General features: G+C 40.8%; 1 protein-coding gene across 1 annotated transcript in view; it reads right to left on the bottom strand.

Moving 5' to 3' along the window:
* MYO5C (myosin VC) overlaps positions 1–21,313 on the bottom strand; it is a 50,595-nt gene that overhangs the window by 22,070 nt on the left and 7,212 nt on the right. Inside the window, exons 2-24 of the mRNA XM_055002940.1 lie at positions 19,770–19,880; positions 19,416–19,581; positions 19,186–19,330; positions 18,565–18,721; positions 17,682–17,825; positions 16,863–16,944; positions 15,688–15,795; positions 14,961–15,067; positions 13,412–13,677; positions 12,618–12,699; positions 11,394–11,534; positions 10,300–10,425; positions 8,825–8,908; positions 8,437–8,571; positions 7,539–7,636; positions 7,085–7,171; positions 6,889–7,000; positions 6,457–6,668; positions 4,970–5,135; positions 3,897–4,043; positions 2,647–2,811; positions 2,376–2,469; positions 1,318–1,381 (exon numbers count right to left, since the gene is read on the bottom strand). Coding sequence (XP_054858915.1) covers positions 1,318–1,381; positions 2,376–2,469; positions 2,647–2,811; positions 3,897–4,043; positions 4,970–5,135; positions 6,457–6,668; positions 6,889–7,000; positions 7,085–7,171; positions 7,539–7,636; positions 8,437–8,571; positions 8,825–8,908; positions 10,300–10,425; positions 11,394–11,534; positions 12,618–12,699; positions 13,412–13,677; positions 14,961–15,067; positions 15,688–15,795; positions 16,863–16,944; positions 17,682–17,825; positions 18,565–18,721; positions 19,186–19,330; positions 19,416–19,581; positions 19,770–19,880 — 2,999 coding nt within the window. The remainder of the gene's footprint in view (positions 1–1,317; positions 1,382–2,375; positions 2,470–2,646; positions 2,812–3,896; positions 4,044–4,969; positions 5,136–6,456; positions 6,669–6,888; positions 7,001–7,084; positions 7,172–7,538; positions 7,637–8,436; positions 8,572–8,824; positions 8,909–10,299; positions 10,426–11,393; positions 11,535–12,617; positions 12,700–13,411; positions 13,678–14,960; positions 15,068–15,687; positions 15,796–16,862; positions 16,945–17,681; positions 17,826–18,564; positions 18,722–19,185; positions 19,331–19,415; positions 19,582–19,769; positions 19,881–21,313) is intronic.

Here is a 21,313-nt window from a genome sequence, read left to right on the forward strand (position 1 = left end):
GACAGCTTCAAGAGGGGATTGGATAAACATATGGAGCAGAGCTCCATCCGTGGCTATTAGCCACAAGGTATAGATGGAACTCTCTGTCTAGGGCAGTGATGCTCTATATTCTTGGTGTTTGTGGGGGGGCAATCAGTGGGAAGGCTTCTAGTGTCCCTTCCCCACTGGCAGACCTCCTGAGGACACCTGGTTTTTTGGCCACTGTGTGACACAGAGTGTTGGACTGGATGGTCCATTGGCCTGATCCAACATGGCTTCTCTTATGTTCTTGTGTACATTTTCTGGGTCAACATCCTCTAGGGATTGAGATAAAAATCTCTTTACAACACAGAAAATTCTACCAGGTGGCACAGTGCAGATGCCAAGGGAGCAGAGAAGTGATCTCACTTCACTTTCATCACTGCCGCAAAGTTGGCATGGCAGTGCACTCTTCCTTGTGTTTGGTCACATCTGTTTTGAGTTTTTCCCCACTTGTACTCTAATTGTATGCCCAACTGTTTCATTATCCAAGTGCAATCCTATTTAGAGTTACTCCAGTCAATGGGCTACTTAGACTGGAATAACTCTGCTTAGGTTTGTACTGCAAAACTCCTTGGTCAACCAAGGGACATTCCAGATGCAGTGGACACTCACACGGCCCGGGTCTCATCTCTGTATTCCACAGGTCAACCAGGGCGGCAACAGGAGTGGCAACCTTGATGACTGGAAAGTCCCCAAGAGGCATCAGGAAGCCCTCTGGGTCCATCAGTCTTCTGGATAGACCATCCTAATTGCCTCCCTATCCTTGTAGAGGTTTTTACCAGATATTGGTCAGTCCATGACAAGGGCAGAGCGGAAAATCCCCCCATTACCAAACCATGTGCCTTATCCCCAAAGAAAATCAAATCAAGCATATGACCTGGGTCAGTCCCATGGTTGTCGTAGAGGCCATGAAGTCCTGAGCTGCTCCTGTTAGAGCAGCCTCAACATGGACACTGAAGTCCTCAAGGACAGCAAACCTTGGGGTCCTCAATGCCACGTCCAAGACTGCCTCTGTCAACTCAGTCAGGGACATTGTTAGGCAGCCAGATGAGTTGTACACCAACAGAATCCCTGTTCTGCCCCTGGTCCCCACATGAGAATTGGGGCTGTGGCTAAGAAAGTGTCTGGTAAGTGTCACAGAAGCTCAACAGACCACGACCACCCACCTCCCCACCCACCAAGCCTAGGCTGATGCTGCACAAGGAAGCCAGGGGAGGGGGACTTGAGAGAAAGCCACCCCTCCCTCTTCACCAACCCAGGTCTCTGTAACACACAAAGCCACACTAAATTTCATACATCCGTTGTCTTTCTTCCTTTTGAACATCAGCGAACAGCTGTGTTGTCAGGTCATCCATTTTATCTGCAGAAAGATAATTCCCTATTTTAAAAACTTTTATGCGGAAAAAAAATTAATCATAGAATAAAGCATGAGTAGCAATTCATTTCCAACAAACAAATCTTTAAAGTGCTTAATTTTCAAAAGGAACTGATAAAACAAGCTGGGATACGTGTCATACAAGTTTTGAGGAGCCAAAATGCTACTTGCTTAAAAATTAATTTTGGGGTTATTAAAGACCCCATAATGCAACTAACTTGAGAAAAAGAAGATGTTCAGCTTCCAGATTCTAAAGATTCAGAATAGAGTATCTGCCCTTATATCTGACACAAGGCCAAATATTTTGCAACAGATTGAGTTATTTCTGGATCAAAGTCTGCTAATAATATAGTGCCCAGGACTCAGGAGGAAGCTGATATTTAGACAAAACAGGGGCAATCCAAAGAGCCCTGCGGACACCCATTGATCACAGTATAACAAAAGATGATCTACTGCCTCTATTGCACCAGGCACACAACCACAGAAGTGGTCTGACAATGGAGTTTCAGTGAATTGCCTTCTCAGTTCTGCCGTCAGCAGAACATTTAAACTGGTAAGCATGAAAGCACACCTATGACTGGGGATTGTAAGGAGTTTAAAATACAGGGAATTACGATTAGCATGGTGGCATGGTCAATCACCCTCATCCTGATCAAGCACAAGGCCCTAAAATGCTGCAAATGCTCCTGGGAGGGGGAGGGGCCACTCTCATCACGGGGCCCAGGGCAGCTGCCCATTGGCTAAGACCACCTCCGAAATGCTAGCATAACATCAAGGGGCACAATTCATGAGGACAAGCTTCAATGAAATGAATGGGAGCTGATTCTACCATCCATAAGGGTTTGCCAGGACATCAGTGCATCCCATCTTTTGTCCTGATTTACAAACACTGCAGACCTTGCTCTGTATTCTGCTGCACATTCTCCACACATTACTCAAAATTTCCAAGCTACCCCATATGCTCTGTGAATTACTGAACCTTTCATTTCCTCAGTTTTCTCTTGAAGCTTCCTTTCTAGTTCCTCCTTCTGTTTTTGTAGCTCTGAATTCTGATTTTCAAGTTTTGAGATTTTCTGAAAAGAAAAAGGAAAGACAGTACAAACTCTGTTAAAAGACGGGTCACCCATTTATGATAGCCCACTGATGTAATTAGTGCATAATTGTTCCACAGCGCTCATTATTCCTATTCATGCTCACTGCCATTCTAATGACTGAGTTGTTATTTTATTGCAATCTCCATTAAGATATACCTGTTCATATTCATCCTTGCTTCTCTTCTCTCTGTCTTCAGATTTTTTCTTTTGCGTAGCTAATTTTTCAAGATCCAGTTGAAGCTTCTGAATTGTTTCTACATCATTTGAATGGTTTGAAGCTAGAGTGGTCAATCTTTCCAGTAAAGTATGATTTTCCTTATTCTAAAATAAATACAAAATTAAGATTAGACCAGGGAAATTTTCTGTTTGTCTGTTAAGACAGTTGGTCTTGCATGTCCCCTTCAGCACAGAAACCAAGAGGCTCAGTTCCAATATATTTTATTTACCAAATCCTATATGCAATAATATATATTTTAAAAATAATTTTTAAAAGATTCAAATATATTCATGAAGTTTGCACTGTTCTATCGCTTCGATCAAACCAAAATCTCTCCCCTTTTCAAAACTATTCTAAGTGAAAAGTGGTTATAAGCACAGTTATTACCAATATAGATTGCTATCAGTATGAGAAGGTTCATTTATATTAAAGAACCAGGTCAGAGTTCCCAACGCGGTGCCCATGGGCACAGTTGTGACTGCCACCACCTTTCCAGATGTCCACCAAGTGTTTTTAGTAAGTGGGTGGGGCCAGGGGGGGCTTTTGCAAAATATGGCTTCTGATTGGCCATCTGGAGTATTGATCGGCTGTGCAGATTTTTAAAAACATTTCTTTGGCGCACACTGCTTCCACAGCACAAGGATCTTCACTGGGTAACTGAAGATAAGCTCTAGCAGCTCTTTTGGGGCTGGCTCTGTTTCCGGCAGCTGCCATTTTGTGGCAGCCATTTTTGTTGCTGCAACCAATCAAATCTCCAATGGCCAAACAGAAGTCATGCTTGGCAAAAGCTCCACCCACTTTCTAAAAACACTTGGTAGGCACCAGGAAAGGTGCTGGTGGGCACAATGGTGCCCACGGGCATCACGTTGGGGACCCCTGCTCTAAGCATACCATCCTCGCCATTGGTAGAACAATCAGAAGAAGAGAACGAATCATGATCATATTCTAACATTCGATACTAATGTTAATCTGACATTTAATATGGGATGTTAAATTAGCATTAACTGCAGGTTTGTGATGATCAAATGAAACAGATGCTCAGGAAAACCCTTGCTTGCCACAACTGATTCATTTCTGGCCGATCAGTAATTATTTTACGGAATATAAACATCCAAATCTTTTATAAGCAAGTGAAATGAATGTATTCACAGAACAGTAATGCCCAGCCTGAATGGATGCTTTTTCTTACCTGGTCTTCCAATTTTTTCTGCAGTCGCTGTACCCTGTATGACAGCTGGATATTCAACACAAAACGGCGAATATTCTGGAATCTGCGTCTAGCAAGCCAAGCTCTGGCATATTTCTGGAGAATGACAGCTTTGTGTTCTTCAAGCATCTGTGTAAGAAATCAGAAGGAATCACTTAACAAACATATATACCGAGAATCAATGAAGACTGAATCAAAATGATGCTACAAGATAAATATATCAACTGCGCAAGATACAAGGGAAACAGGTTTGAGCACATCCAACAGCTGCAAGAAGAAGCTTTCACGCATTCACCAAATGGTATGCAATGTAGATCGCATAACCCTATTGGTCAAATACAGATTCACCACTGTCAGAAACAGTATATCATTGCAGTAATACTCTGATTGTCAGTCGATTCTGCATAAATCATTTTATACATAATATCAACTGCAAGAACCTACATAACGCGTTACAGTACAGCGCTTCATATGTATATCTCATTGATCCGTACAATGTTGGCCAGTGTTACTACAGCCATAGGTGGGAGGCTGCGGTTGCTTCCTATGGCCACCAACACACTCTGACTTAAAAAAGATTTGAGTTGAGACTTACAGGTTCACTCTGTGACACTATACTATGGCTCTACTGTACAGATTACTTTGCATAGATAAGCATGGTAGGGTTAGCTTGGTCAATGCTGCCAATCGTTTACAGATTTGAGAATATATCATTACAAGGCTAGAATATATCTTACAATTCTGCATCTAACATTTAACAAATGTCAGAGCTATGTCTTAAGCAGTGCTTTTTTTCTGGGGGTACACAGAGGTACACATACCCCTAAACATTTTGTGAATCTAACGGGAGAAAGTAAAAATTTTAAAATGTTGGAATTCCCACTAAACCAGCTCCAACTGAGAGTACCCCTAAACATTTTTTTAGGAAAAAAAGCACTGGTCTTAAGAATGGTACATTTATAACCATTGTGGGCATTTATTTCTTCACTTAACAATAAACTAACACATAGATTTGGGGAATCATAATGGAACGTTTAGTGATGTGTTGTTTTCACCTTTCTGTATTTCTTCCTCGCTAGAAATCCTCGGGTAAAAGCCTGGATTGTCAAAGCAGCCACGCGGATAAGCTGACAGAGTCTACGTACGAGGTGTCCCCGGCAGTGCTTCTGGATAACAATAGCTGCCCATGCTTCTTTTAGGGCTCTTGCAGTTATAGCTTGTCTAAAGAGAAAATAAAACTATCCTTAGCATTTGAACTCAATTCCCTGCCTAGAATTTCTCAGAAACACTCCACACACAATTTACCTGTACAAAGGTAACCAGTATGAACATCACCTGTAAACCCAGCAGCACTCATATCTAATTTGCTGCACACATTTAGGTCAAGAAGCTCATGAACACAACAGCTTCTGCAAGAGAACTCTGATCGTCAGTCGATTCTTCATAAATCATTTCACACATAATATCAGCTGCAAGAATTTACATAATGTGTTCCAGTACAGTGCTTCATATGTATATCTCATTAATCTGTACAGTGTTGGCCAGTATTACTACAGCCATATGCCACGTAGGAGGCTGTGGACAGGCTGTGGAACAGAACAGCTTGGAGACCCGTAATAGCAGAAAGTAACGAGGATTTAGCTGAGACAGACAACAATCTGTCTGAACTATTTATTTACTTCATTTATACCTTGCTTTTCTCCCTAATGGGAACCCAAAAGAGCTTATATCATTCTCCCATTTTACCCTGTCTAAAGATGGGACAGCCAATTAGCAATTCTTGAAGCAATTTTATCCAATCCTGATAACTGTACCAAAATTTTAATCAAGCTGCAATAGAAGGTTTGCCAATAGTTTTAATCACAAGTAAAAGAAAGAAAAACTGCATTCAGGTAGTACAAAACTTTAATGACTTCGCTTTTGGATTTTGCATGTGACACCCCAGCTGTCTCTCAGTAAATATGTTCCACAAGTGAACCATTTGCTGCTAGAAGATCCCGACTTTATTATGTAGTCTCTCTACACAAGACACCTCGGCATGTGTTCATCAAGTGTAGGGAGATGCAATGTTATCCAGGGAGTGTAGTTTTAAAAGACAGAACTGGTGGAGATCGTTCCTCAGAGGGTTTATTAATTTCATCTTCGCCTCCCCTAAGGTTCTGTCAATTTCACTTCTCCAGTCTAAAACCCTGTGGGATCACAACCAGAGGGCAGCGAGGAATGGAAATGGGCTGGAGCTGCCTTCCAGAGCCTGGCTTGGACCTGGAGAGATTATAATGGGCTGAAGTTTCCCTTCTGGCATTTCACAGCCCCTTCACACGGCTCCAGTGTGTGCCCTGCTACCCTTCCCAGCTAACATTGCATCTCCTGACATGTATTCTTCATGTGTCAGATGTCTCGTGCAGAGAGACTCAATGACTCATAGACTGGGTATAAATATCTGTTCTGGCACAGCAATTGCCAGAAGGAATTTCAGGCATGACCTCTGTCCTTCCTCTGATTCATGTTTGTCAATAAGTAACAGGACTATGGTGCAATTTACCGTACAGTGCGCTGTCCTCGGAAATACTGCTGTATCGTAACTGCTGCTTGTTTTATACGGAGGAATTTTCTTCTCTGGAGCCATCCTCGGATATTCTTTTGAATCACAATGCACGCTTGCCTCAACTTATCGGACCGTAGCTTTTCCAGATAAGCAACTTGCCCTGCTCTAAAGAAAATTTTTGTTCTGCCAAACTGATACTGGCTAGGATCCTGAGGTGGGAGGAGGAAGAGATGAAAGAAATGTTAAATATATTTAAAATCCATTGCAGCAAGAGACACATTCTAATGCTAGATTTCATAAAATAAGTAAAATATTCAGGCAAAGAATATATTTTCATTTACATATAACAAAAATGAGGACTGGGAGTTTAGTATTAAATTAATAAGCACCAACATCTTGGATTGCTGCTTTTTTTAAAAAAAAACTGACCTGGATTAGCCGCTGCAAAACGATCTTGCAAATTTGTTTCTTATCATTTAAAGAGAGTTCATGCTGAGACATGAGAATGCTGTAACGGCTGTAGAACTCAATGTAAGTCCACCTACCAAATAAAATGAGCATTAAAACGATGTAATCTAATTGGCAGAAGTGAAAACACTGAAACCAAAAGGGGACCGCTACATACCTGGATGGGTAACTCTGAGAACTAATCCGAATTGTTTCTAAAACACCACATGCTCGTAATTGCTGAACCACTCTTTTTGAATCAAATCTAAGGGCACAGAATAAAACAGTTATTTATGCCAGATTTATTAAGACTTTTGCCCTATAAAAATATAACATGTTTTGTCTTACATCACATCACCTCTTTTGTCCTATAATACTATAACCTAGATAATAATAAATGAATGGCTGTAATGGGCAAAATACAATTGTACATGATAAATAATTTACCCTACTTTCCTGTTGGAATAATTTATGTAATACATATCTGAAATTTCATGGGCAACAGATTTCTCATTCATTATATTTGTCATGATAAAGGAAAAGGGTCTGTGAGCAACTGTCATGCAGCTGCTTCAATTTCATTAAAGTTTTTCGTATTGATAATTATATTTCAGTTGAACAAATTTACTCACTCAAACGGTAACTTCTGATCATTTGGCTTTATACATCGTACATAATGAGGCGTGGTTGCATTAAGTGTCTCCATTAATAAATACAAGGAACTGCGGAACTGGAAAAGATGAAGGCAGCAAATTGGCTAATTTATCCTTCTCTACAAACTTCAAAACCTTGATTCAGCCCTAGTTTGTCAAAGGAAACGTAACATATATACAAGTGCAGCTTAAAACCAGGGGTGTGCAGGGCCAGGTCGCTTCGGGTTTCCCGCTTCAGGTTTAGCATGCTGGCTCCGATTCAGAAATCCCGAATCTTTACGGATCAGGTCCGATTTGGGAATTTTTCCCGAATCGGATATCTGAACCACACACCCCTACTTAAAACATGGAACACCTCCAAATTAAGAAAGGGTCTGTCAAACTTGATGGGCAGGATAGGACTGGTCTTTCCACTGAGCTGTTTAGAGAAGGGGGGCGGGGGCCAAAATTCTGGGACCCTGATCATCCCAGGGGCCCAGGGAACTGAGCAAGTCATGTGATTTTTTCAAATGTTTGGGGTGGATCTGTGTGTTGCATGGGGAGGCCCAGAGGGAATCTTTTCAAGGGGGAAATGAGGAGGTTCTACCCACTTACATTCGCTTAGTCTTTCATACTGTAGTATGACAGAAGTGGGAAAGAGACTTTTGTATACATAATAGCTAAGATAAGCAAGATGCCCGGCAAGTACCGAAAGCTACACATATCCCAAAGCAGAAGCTGGGTTTATTTTAAATTCAGAATTCTGCTCTGTGGCACAGTTGCCATGCAATGGAGATTTCATATAATCATAATGCAAAGTCAAAAGGTCCCAGATATGAAGTTCTTAGGCAAACATTCATAATACATTTTCTTGACTCTGAGAGGATATTAAAAATACCTTGTTGCCAACTGTTGTGCGGAACTGTTTATTAGGTGGCTTGATCACAGTTTTCGCAGGCTTAACTTTGATAGACAAGCTGAATGGTGAAGGCAGTACTGGATTGTCTTGAAAAAAGTTTGCACAGAGTTGAAACTGAAAAGAGATAACAGCTATTGTATTTTTATAAGGAGGTAAAGGCATTTTCTAGCAACTATAAAGTCAGAAAACATATGAACGCAGAATTTATTGGCAGAAATGGTTGCTTGCAGCCACATGACAACATCTATCTGCTTTGAGTATTAGGAATATAATAAAAGACAACAAATTTCTTATTTCTATAAATGCATTATGGCCAATATAATGCCTTTCATTATTATAAAACCAAAGTTATGCCATGTTTACAAACCTTGCTGTTTTTCAGGATTTCAATCAATACTTCATATACTGTATCTCTGTTTTTTTCTAGAAATCCTTCACTTTTATATTCTACCTGTGTGAGATAGGAACAATCAGCAATGTCAACACAGCAAATGGTAAAAACTAGTTTCTCCAGTTCCCAAATTATACAGGACAATGACTAAACACAACAACCAGTATCATTATTAGCAGAATATAAGGATTAGGAGCTTGCCTAACCTGCAATGCCAAAAAACTGGCTCTGGCTGTGGACCATTTTAATCTATGAATGTAGCAATACCTCTTTTCAGGAAGTTCCACGTTCTTGGCACAGTAGCAAATGTACCTGCCATGGATACATGGCTTTGTTTTCAAAAAAGATGGGAGACCTTATTCAGCAGGCATTGCAAAACTGAGGAGTGAATACCAGACAGATATTTTGGAGGCAATGATATACAAGGCAATACGGCTGGGTATGTTTCTTCTGTATTCTTTTTTATCTGTTTACTAATGTTGCTTCAAATTCTGGGTTAGGTTGGCATTCACCATGGCTAATTTTGGTGCGGCCATAAATATGGCAATATGGTTAAGGGCAGAGGAGGAGAGACCACAGAATCCCTATTCCTGACCATGGAAAAGGAAACAGGGCACCTGCAGCAGCCCTTAGCCGTGATCCATTTTGCATATTTTAAATTCTACTAACAGCATGTTCTGCTAAAACAATTTAAAGTAGCCCAAGCCACACTTCACAGATACCATGTTACAAACCTTCAAGTTCATATTAAAGCTGGTTACCCTGATCCAACAACATAATGAGAGCAGGAACTCCACAAGGACATAAGAAGTGTCCTTCCTGCTCAAGCTAAAGGTCCATCTGATTTTGCATCCTGTTTCATACAATAACTAACCAGAGGCTTTAGAGATGCCAGAAGCAGGGCAAGAAAGTAATAGCCACAGCTTCCTTGCCTAACTAGCTAGGCTCACTCCACCATGACTTGTCCTGGGGCCTCTTTCACCATGCTGGTTGTGGCTTGGTGGTGCCCTACCAACCCTGCACCATGCACAGGGGCTGCCCTCCTCACCATTGGGCTGGCACCATCCAGGTTGAGGGGCAGGTCATTGGCCCACTGGGAAAAGTCTCATAATAGCGAATCCACCCCAGGCTACAACGAACATTTCAAACAAGAGCTATAAACATATTCTAACTTAGACAAGATAACAGAGTATTAGTGTACATAACACTGTTCTTTGCCCAATCAGAGTGTTCATGCATTTTTGGACTGAGGTGACACATTTGTTTGAACATACAAGCGCCCTAGAAGCTTAACCGTTTTATAGTTCATGTTGTCAATTTTTTTTTGTCTTTAGAAACTAAAAGGTCCCTGGGGTAAAAGGCTTTACTTTCCTGGATGTTTGTCACTTAATTCCATATAGTAAACATTTTCATTATATCTGTATTTTAAAAAGGAACACAGGGCAGCCTACCTTATCAGCAAAGTGCTGGACAACAAAAGAGGAGTTCGACATTCTTGGCTTTTCAAAGAGTGGGTTTTTATTTATAAAATTGTTGTACAACTTCTGAAGCCAGTTTTCATCAGTTCCTTGAGGCAGCTGCAAAGAAAAATGATACAGCAATTTGCTTGACCTTCCATTATTGTCATTTATCCTAGGCATTTTTATATTAGTACTCTGGGCATGGGGTTGGGGATCTGTACATGGAACATAAAAAGAGCCCTTGGAACACAGAAATTAGGCAAAGTTATGAAGAACCTTTAAAGACTTGCCAATGTTCAGTGTCCTATAAAGGTGTTAGAAGTCTCAAATCGGGGACCTGGAAGTGGGACCCTGATGTCTCACTCTCTGTGCTGCTTTTGCAAAAGAAAGATGCTCTGCTGCAATTCATTGCCACAGCTCAGCAGGGGTAGGTGACGAGAGACCAAGGTATAAAGTTTCCAGGTTTGACCAGGCTCTAGGGGCTGAACAGTCTGTCACTCCAGATTAGCAGCACTGATATAGCCTAAGATGATCCTTTGAGCTACTGTGAGAGCCAGTTTGGTGTAGTAGTTAGGAGCACGGGACTCTAATCTGGAGAGCCGGGTTTGATTCCCCACTCCTCCACTTGAAGCCATTTGGGTGACATTGGGTCAGTCACTGCTCTCTCAGAGCTCTCTCAGCCTCACCCACCTCCCAGGGTGTTTTGTTGTGGGGATAATAATGGCATACTTTGTAAACCGCTCTGAGTGGGCATTAAGTTGTCCTGAAGGGCGGTATATAAATCGAATGTTGTTGTTTGTTGTTATATAGCACCCTGTCCGAGAGGTTGATGCTTGTGTAAGGCCAGGATATATACAGAAAGAACTTGTGAAAGAAGCTTTCACCCACAAACACAACTGAAGTATTATATTACAGAAGCAAAAAAGAAATCTAGGAAATTGTTCTTACGCTAGAGTGAAGTCTTGGCGATGTGGTTGTAGAAATACACGAATGGTAAGCATGGAGTAGAAAATAGTATTAAGAAAAGCCGAAGGCACAGTCCGGAACAAATAATTAAACAAAACAAAACAGATCTGGAAACTAACCAGGCACTCTTCATCCAGCAGCTCCAAAATGCCCATTTTAGCTTCAATGAGGTCAATGACCGGTTGGTTGTCATAAAAATCAATGAGCGTCCATGGGATGTTTTCTTTCATATATTCTTCTTGCTCGAGTTTAAAGACATGCTGATAATGAGATTGTCAAACACTTATCACAACAGAACTGGCTAATTAATAAGGCATATCCAAAATTAAATGATTGCCTAATAAATACTGACAACCGTTGTTGGGGCAAAAGGTGGAAGTATAAATGTCATTAACAAACATACATCATGACTAAATGTTTTGAGGTTCAAGCTGGATATGAACATTTGATGCTTGTCAATGAATCAGGAATCAGTTAATCGTTTTGATAAAATATAAAGATTCTGCTCACTGGTTCCAAATTCAAAACACTAGGACAGTGTGTCCTTTGACACAACACTCATACATACAAGTTGCCTTTCCACAGAAACCTCAGCTCTGTTCTCCATATATTCTTGCATTATCTCTGCTCCGTGCTTCCTCCATCCTCTCCCACAATGCCTGCCTGTTTCTCATAAACCCTCATTTTTCTTCCTTGATCAGTGGCCAGCAGTCTCAGCTGACATCTCCCTAAGTCCACCTTGGGAAAAAAACTCAATGCTCCCACCCCACATGCTTGACAAGAGCTTTTCTAGTGCATTGAAAACTGTTCATAGTTGGTTTCACCTCCATACAGAAACTCACAAGGATATTGTCTGAAGCCGTGTGATACAGCAACCACACAGAAGCTAAGCAGGACTGAAGCTAGTCAGTGCTAGCTTCAGTGCTAGCTAGCTAGATGACTGCTAGGGAACCCAGTATATGCTGTCCTAAACTTCCATATGACAATATAATAATGGGTGTTCAAAAACAGAAGATGCTATATATTTATTCGGAATATGGAATATTATAAATCAGAAAACAGAACAAGGCTGTAAAAGTATTTCAAATTCCAATATGACAGAGCCAAATGTTTCGAACAGAATTTAAACATTTTAGATTCATCCTTGCACAGAAATGGATATATATTTTAAAATACTAGACACTGGTCCCAAATGTTTAGGTGCCTTGGAAATCAGGCCCTTGAGATTTTTTCCCAGTCCTGCTGAACAGTTAAGAAAATGATCTAAAAATGATTTACAAATTAATGGATTTGTTTTCAAGACAGACTAATCCAAATTAGTAACAGAATCAAAAATATCATACCAGGTTAAATTGCTGCTGTAATTTTTCATTGGCGTAATTGATACAAAACTGTTCAAAGCTATTCACATCAAAAGTTTCAAATCTGAAATAAATAATTGGAAATTTGATTTGAAAACGTCATGAACAATATCCAGCAGAGGCCCACAGCACTTCCATGACGCCCCCTCCCCATAGTAGTCAGAAGAATACTAAACGTAGTATCAAGAGGTACAGTGTGCAGGGCGAATGTGATTTCCTGTGGAAAGAAGCACACCTTTGGGGAAAGATGTGCAGCTGGTGCAACCAAAAAGAGTGGGGGGAAAGCTCATTTCTTGTGTAATGACCCAATACTGCAGAAGGGCCATACAATGTGACAAACTTGTTCACAGCAGGTGGATCTTGCCACTATTGTGGAGAGCCACCAAAGAAGCAACCATCAGCTCAACGTGCTGACTTGTTCCAATGCAACAATGCTATTAAAGTGCTACAAGGAACAGAGGCTGACCTCTCCATATACGTCCACCCACTGATACAGAAGATTGAAGTGTGAAAGCACACTGAAAAAGGTGCTACTTAGTCTCTCAGTCTGAAAATACTTAGCAAAAGATCTATCCAGTTTCAACGACAAGGCAAATGTTACCAGGATTTTCTGCTTTCCTACTATATAAAATACCCTCCAACATCCAATGAGTCTTCTCTATCAATTATTCTAGAGCATCATTATTCTACATTAGCATTCAGAAGGTGCATACTAATCATTTAGCAGAGCCTAAAATAAACGTGCAACGTTTCTTTGTATGAAAAAAACAACTTACCCATAAATGTCCAACACACCAATAAAAGTGTGCTGCTTGCCAGAAAAATGCAAAGCCTTATTAATTCGTTCCACAATGAAATCGAAGAGATGGGAGTAGATCTTTTTTGCCAAAGCATCGCGAGCATTAAGAGCTTGAGGTTTCGTCATTGGCTTGACCACCGTCTCAGAGGAAGTGATAATTTTTCTGTGGCACAGCCATTGTGCTATTTTGTCAGTTTCTAAATCCAGAAGTTCACAGAATATGTTAAGATGTTTATCATCTACCTGTGAAGAACAGGGAAGAAACCAGTAATCCCTTTTAAAGCCTATTGAAATCAATGGGCTTAGAAGAGTGCAATTTTGCTTAGGATTGTACTTCCAAACGCTGTGTAATATAAACAGCAACCCAAACTGAGGGTAGGAGAAAAGGCCAAGGGATAGGCAATGCATAAGTAACTAACTACTATTATATGGAAATATACAGGGCTCACTTAGAGGGGGAACGCGCAGGAACACAGTTCTGGCAGTTCCCCAAAAAGATCACGTCAGGTGGTTCCGCCCACCTGACCCTCGGCCATTTTGGGCTCGTTTCAGCCTGGATTGGGGCCGAAACGGCCCAGATTGGGCCTCTGATGGGTGGTGGATCACTCTTCCACTCAGCAGTGGCCCAATCCTGACCATTTTGGGCCCCTTTTCGGCCATTTTCAGCCCCTTTTTGCCATTTTGGGCCCAATTTCGGCCCTGAATGGCCAGGATTGGGTCCAAAACAGCCAGGATAGGTGATGTCAGGGTGTGTGGCATATGCAAATCAGCTATGCTAATGACACACTTCCAGTGATGTCAAGGGGTGTGGCATATGCTAATGAGTTATGCTAATGAATTCCTCCCGCTCTTTTTCTACGAAATGACCCCTGGAAATATATAATTATACACTCAAAAATGAATGCATGGTGAATTTGCATATTTACTGGCAAAGAGGCAACAAGTTTTGTGAAGTAACAAACAATTGTGCTTATATCCCACTCTTCTAGACAGATTAGTGCCCCACTCAGAGCAAAATCAGTGGACAAAATCAGTGTTGTTGTTATTATCCCCACAATACAGATGGGGAGCTGGGCTGAGAGGAATGCTGAGCCACCTGCTGAGCTCATGGCAGTACTGAGATTCGAACCAGCAGAGTACTGATTTGGAGCCCAAGCACTTAACTGCTATGCTATAGCGGTAAACAGTATATACACTATACAGTACTATATAGGAGTCATGTGCACATTTAGTGAAATCAAATTTTAAACTATTTGAACATTGCCCCTGCTTCTTTGTGATGCTAGCCCACCTTGCAGGTTTGTCATGAGGCTACAGTGTTTCTCTGTGCCCCTGGAGGAAAGGTGGGATCTTGCTTAACAAAAAATAAATAACCACACCATTACCTAAGAGTATTGGCTCTTAGAATAAATCAATGGGCTATACAAATCAAGAGCTGTCCAAATAAAAACAGTCCCTTAACAGAGCCTGAAGGAAAACAAGATAAATCCTGCCAAGTCACAAATTTTTTTGCTGGTATTTCTTACGCTAACAGATGATCTTTCATCACTGACAGCTGCTACTTGCACATTGCCTAAATGCAGGATGGCTGCCAGTATTTTAAAAACATCCATCTGGAAATCTTCCTTTAGACCTAAAAGAAAACAAACAAACAAATAACATCTCTCTCTCATAAAATACCCAAGAACAGGGAGAAAAGCAGTTGTTGTGTCTTACAATACCGTGTAAGTAATTCTAGAAGAATTCTGTGGACAGCATGAAAATGATTTTGTCTGGGTTATTTGCTTACCGCTTTCTATTTTACACTTTCCCACTATAGATCTCAAGAAAGTTGTATTTATACCCTAAGTTTACACAGTAAGCCGTTTCCCAGTCTCAATGCAGGGATGGGGGAAGGTATTTTCACGGCAGACTGAGCAGGCGGCTGTGGCTTTCTCCGCTTGGGAAAAAAACAAACTGCCAGAGGGGATTTGCAGGGAAGATTTGGCAAGCTCAGGAAAGGTTAAATACCTGCTGCTCACCGATTCTTCCTTGCAAATGCCACCTTCCACCCCTGAATTATAAGGCACACAGGAAGCTGGAAACCTAAATCAAGTACCAAACGCCAGCTGAAGTTGCCAAATTCCATTGAAGCAAATAGTACAGAAGCCCTGCAACAAACAATTGGTGACTTCTTGTTATTTTTGCAATTACTGTAATTTATACCCAAGGTAAACAAGCACATTTATCAAAGGAACAGCTCTGTCTACCTACCCAGCAGATTAAATGTCTTCTGAGTCTCCACCATGTAGTCTCTGTCGTTCACTCCTTCAATCAGAGTGTTTCCACCCATATTAGTGTAATGAAATTCTTCAGCATTTCCTGTAGGTGAAAAGCAAAACATGTAACAAGATACTTCAGATATTAAGATGAAAATATTCTGCTAGTAGGCCATAAGTTACCAAACACTGCTGCTATGTGAAAACAACAGAGTCCTAGGGTATCTTAAAAACTAACAAATGTGTACACTTTTGTGGATAAGAATAACAGCAGCTATATGATAACTTGCCCTCACCTGGATAGCCCAGGCAAACCCAATCTCCTCAGATCTTGGAAGCTAAACAGGGTCAGCCTTGGTTAGTAATTGGATGGGAGACCTCCAAAGAAGACCAGGGCCGTTTCCACATGGCTTACCCGATTCTTCAAAATAGCGAAATCTCGTGTGAAATCTCGTGAGAAGACAGCATCTCCTCGTGAGATTTCTCTATTTTGCAGAATAAGGTAAGCCGTGTGGAAATGGCCCAGGATTGCAAAGGCAGGCAATGGCAATGGTATCTCTGTTAGTCTTGAAAACTCCACCAGGGATAACGATAGGTCAGCTATGATTTGACAGCACTCTCTATCATGACCATACGATAACTGATTCAAACTAGAGGGAAGCTTCATTATATTTTCAGTGGCCAAAATATACTTCTGGAGAATTGCAGAGAGAACTGCATTTTGTGTACTGAGATCAGCCTTTGATAGAACTGATGCAAAGTTCTGACCATATGAAAACACTGTGATCCCAAAGATCTCAACTGTACACACATCACATGAAGCTGCCTTATACTAAATCAGTGCTGTCTACTCAGACGGGCAGTGGCTATCCAGGGTCTCTAGTAGGGTCTTTCACATCACCCCCTACCTGACCCCTTTACCTGGCGATGCCAGGAATTGAACTTGGGACTTTCCGCATTCCAAGCCACTGAGTCACAGCCCCTCTTCACATCTACTTTGTTTTCATGGCTCTTTTGTTTCATTTTGCTTGCACTCAAAACTTCAACATTCAACAAGTAATGTTCAAAACTTCAACATGTAAATTTTGTTTGATGCAACTTGCTGTTTGTCAAATTATTACAATAAAGCAAAAACTAACAAACTAAACAAACTAATCTTTTGAGACATACCCAGTTTAAGATGTTTAAATTCCGGCCTCTGAGCAGATGCACACAGCTGATAGAATATATGGTAATTTCTTTCATTCTCAGACTGTAAGTGAAAGAAGACAACCAATGATAAAATTAAAAAAAATAAGAACAGTATATATTGTAGAATTGAATAACATGACAAAGTTTCTGACCACTTCGCTAACAATAACAACCTCATTATCATCCTCATATGTCCTATTATGCATGCATGTGAGGAGACTTCTTCTACGGCTTGTATCAAAAAACATCTCAGTGGACACAGGCCAGAGCTGGTTGGCTGCGGAAATGGCAGCAAAGCGTTTGCTGACAGGATAATTTACAAAATTCAGTGCACCTGAGGGTATGTCGTTCTGCAACCTGTGGAAGCAAGATACCTAAATGCACGTTCTCTCTAAAGCAAGATGTGCTATGTTCTGTATGCTTTGCCAGATCATTGCTCTAATAATTAGTATATTTTAAAAACCTGGCCAAATAATAATACTGCTTGTGGGGGAATATTATTAGAATAAATGAACCCAGAAATCCAGAAGCTGTTTTTCTATACATTGATTTGGAAACCACTGTGCAGAAGCACTTTTTTTCTTTACCTGGAAGAAGAATCTGTAGGTAAACATCATGAGAATTTATTTGTCCAGAATTAGGACAATTTGGGGATTTATGTTGCATTCAGAATTGCAAGGATTTAAATGTCAGGATGTAGCCATGGAGGATTATTATAGGCAAACAGAAACATTATCTAACTCTAAAAATGAGCAAAGAGGCCCTGTAATTTTACTGCTGACCTGGAAGACAACTAACCTGGAAGACGACTCTGGATTTCTCAAGCAGGTATGTTCTCATATTGGCCCCAATGATCTGGTGTCTCTTATCAAAACTGATTTCCGTGTATTTTCCAAAACGACTGCTATTGTCATTGCGTGTGGTTTTAGCATTACCAACCGCCTATAAAAATAAGTAATCATGTCAATATATTTATATATCTTTACAAAATAATGATGTGCTCTATTCAGGGGTGATCATCTTTGGGCTATCCGAACGGGCTTAGTGCTGTATCATAAATGTCAAAATCCAATGTCTGGCTCATTGTTTCAAAAGCTTCTGTGACATCCAGAGGCCTCAGTTACGTGTGGAAGCATCCAAGATTTCTCTGGAGCTTGCACCACCTTCAGCATAGATGAGACTGGGGCCAATTCCAGACGACTAACCTGAAGGTGCTGCATGCCGCCATGTTCCGGATCGCGACGGGGAAAACGCGAAATATCGTGTTTTCTCGCGTGAGTTTGGCGCAACATCACGCCAAACTCGCACAAGAAAACGCGATATTTCGCGTTTTCCCCGTCGCGATCCAGAACATGGCGGCATGCAGTGCCTTCAGGTTAGTCGTCTGGAATCGGCCTGGCTCTCTAAGAGCAGCTCTATCAGCTTTGAGAGGAGCATGGTGACACCTTCAGGTTCTGTAGCACTCCTTAACACATCATTGGATATATATTCCAGGGGCTAAAAGCCTCTCAGATTCAGAAATTATCCACTGAAAAACAGATTAATTTCAGATGTTAGGCATATGTCCAGTGAATTAATGTATTTTTTAAGCAGTTCTGAAGACTGTACAATGTGGGAAGTGCTCAGCAAGTTGGAATATGATGATTCAACAAACCAACACAGAGACTCTTTCACTGCTTACCTCTGTTATCGGGTTAGATGCCAAAACTTTATCCTCGACTTGTGCATTGCTACTTGACCTACTGACTGTAGCAAAGTATCTCATGGCATATTTAGCAGAAACAGTTTTCCCAGCTCCTGATTCTCCACTGACTATAATAGATTGGTTCTTGATGTTCCTAAAACAAGAGGATAATGTGTTTCTTAATTTTTTAAAATTTAAAAATAATGTTTCTATAGAGCTCTGCCTCCTTGAAATGTAATTATATAGCCACTGTGGTCTGGTGAGTACTGTGGTAAACTCTGGCCATATTTCCCCTGCAAAATTTTATCACTTTTTAATCACTTTAATGGACATGGCTTTCTGCAAAAGTATACTTTTATCTTAGTGATAAATGACAGGGAGTCATTCATGACTCCCTGCTTCCTCTAAGAGCACTGCACAGAGAATGTTCTCAGTAATCTCTGCACTGCTTTTTAGGATTCAGTGAAACTGCTGGACTTAAAGCTAAACTGTTACCAAAGGAAGCTCCCCGCATCCCTGCAAAGGTTTTGAGAAAGGCAAACATGCTCCAGCAAACTGCAAAGCAAAGCTGCAGGGTTTAAATTCCACGTATCTTAAACACAGCATAAAGTACTCTACCTTGCCATTTGCTTATAAGCTTCTTCAGCCACAGCAAAGATGTGAGGGTCCATATCTCCCATATTCTGACCACTGTAAGCATGGATAATGGCATCTCCATATATCGGCAACTGCTTGTAGGGGTTTATAGCAACCAAAATTATTCCTGGGGGATGACACGTAACAAAATCAAGAGTTATTATCATGTATACTTTTCACATCAGAGATGGAAAGCATGAACTTTTACTTACCACTGTAGGTATAAATAAGCTTGGACTCTACAAAGCGAACTCTGAGATTGTGCAGGACAGCAGGCTCATGAAGGTAACTGAGAGCCGTGAGGTCATTTTCACCGACAAGGATGTCTGGATTTCGCAAAGGAGGCAAAGCACTGACATCAACTGGAAATTGCAAATCCTGACAGCAAAGGCAACAAACAACTGCAATAAGTGAACAAACAAAGCACTGGATTCATTGCCGTTTGAGAAACGTTCTCAGACCAAGCACAGGTAATATCAAGCACAGGTAAGAATGACTGCTGTAATTTATAGACACAAACAGTGTAATCCTAACTCTTCAAAGCACTGTTAAAAACTTTTCCTCACCGTGCCATCTTCTAGTTGGAGGTGAAGGACACGATCGCCAGTCTTATAGTTCGTTGTAATTTCAGCAGACTGCCAGACTTCTTCAGCATCTGGGATCCAAACCCTGTTGAACTAGGAAAAGAAAACGAAAACACAATGCATTTCAATGCGTAGCATTTTGTGTGGATTAATTAACAAGCTGATAATCATCCAGTACTTCAACAAAGATGTTGCAACGAGTTTCAAAGGAAAACACAACTGCACATCCTCAGCTCCAAAAGTGACCAAGGTGCAAAAGACAATATGGCAATTTTGCAAGGGTCAGAGAGAATGTTTATTTTTCCTACTTGTAAAGAAGAGCATCATTCTTTCAAAGCAAAATGCTTTTAAATCTCAATGATGTAAATGGCAGAGAGTTAAACACGTTTTATTATTGCTTTGAAAGCTATGGAAAATGAAGATACGCTAGTTTTGGCTGGATCATGTCCAGAATTACAAATAATGCATTGTTAATGTGTAGAGTTATTGCAGTTTCTAGTGCAGGAATTTCAAATGTCCCCACTTACGACTCTTTGGAGAATGAGATTTGCTCCTTACGAAATGAACTTCAGACGCATTTTAATAATGCAAGAGAAGTATTTTGTACAAAATATTACCCAATTACCTTTACTTTCTCTTATTTCTAAGGCATGGGAGTTCACATTCTGCTAGCTGGCTTCCCTTCCCATTTATGTAACCAACTGGCCAGTTCCCACACAGTCACTTGGCTCAGAAACCAGTTATTCAAAGAAAGACGTTTTCAGTCAGCGCCACGTGAAAACATGCCAGCCGAAAACACATTATTTCTTCTCCTGCCAGCTGCTGAGCTGGGGGCCAAGAATGTTTGAGCTCTTTGTTGAAAAGGCTTTAGTTGTTCAAAAGAACAATACAATCAAAGCACAAAGGCCAAGTGTTACTATCACAAGCCTGCAATCAGTCTCAGACTGCCAAATCCATGAGACCCCCATGAGCAAGTAGCAAATATATTCATGTATGCAAACACCTCAAGTTCGATAACAGTTATCATCAGTATTCAGAAAATTACTCTATGCTAATTTTTTTTTGTTCTGCAGCCATTTATATTATTATGAATTACACCACTGGTTGTACTCCACCTATTGATTTTGGTTATAACTTATTCCATCACGGTCATTCCCATAGAATCAAAGAGAGGTTGAATATAATGAACATTCTTATCACAGATTGCACAGGAAAACACTGTGACTACTGCCGTATGCACTGGTTTTATAGGTAGGCAGCAGCATTAATATGCAACACACTTTCTTGTCCCAGATATGTCAGTGGGAGCCCAACTTTTCTGACAGCTGTAAGCAACTGCCACGGTACTTCTTGCTTCTGGCATAGTGGAAATGGTATATGGGGTCCACCTTCACAATTCTTTTGTTTGGGAAGTCGACCCTCCTCTATGTTTACTCTGGCCATATTCCTAGAAGTGCTTCAGCCCAGAAGACTGAATACTCAGATATAGTACGTGTCCTGGAGGATAGCTAGCTACCCTTTGGTTA

This window comes from Eublepharis macularius, chromosome 18 (assembly GCF_028583425.1).
Source record: "Eublepharis macularius isolate TG4126 chromosome 18, MPM_Emac_v1.0, whole genome shotgun sequence".
Taxonomy (NCBI): Eukaryota; Metazoa; Chordata; class Lepidosauria; order Squamata; family Eublepharidae; genus Eublepharis; species Eublepharis macularius.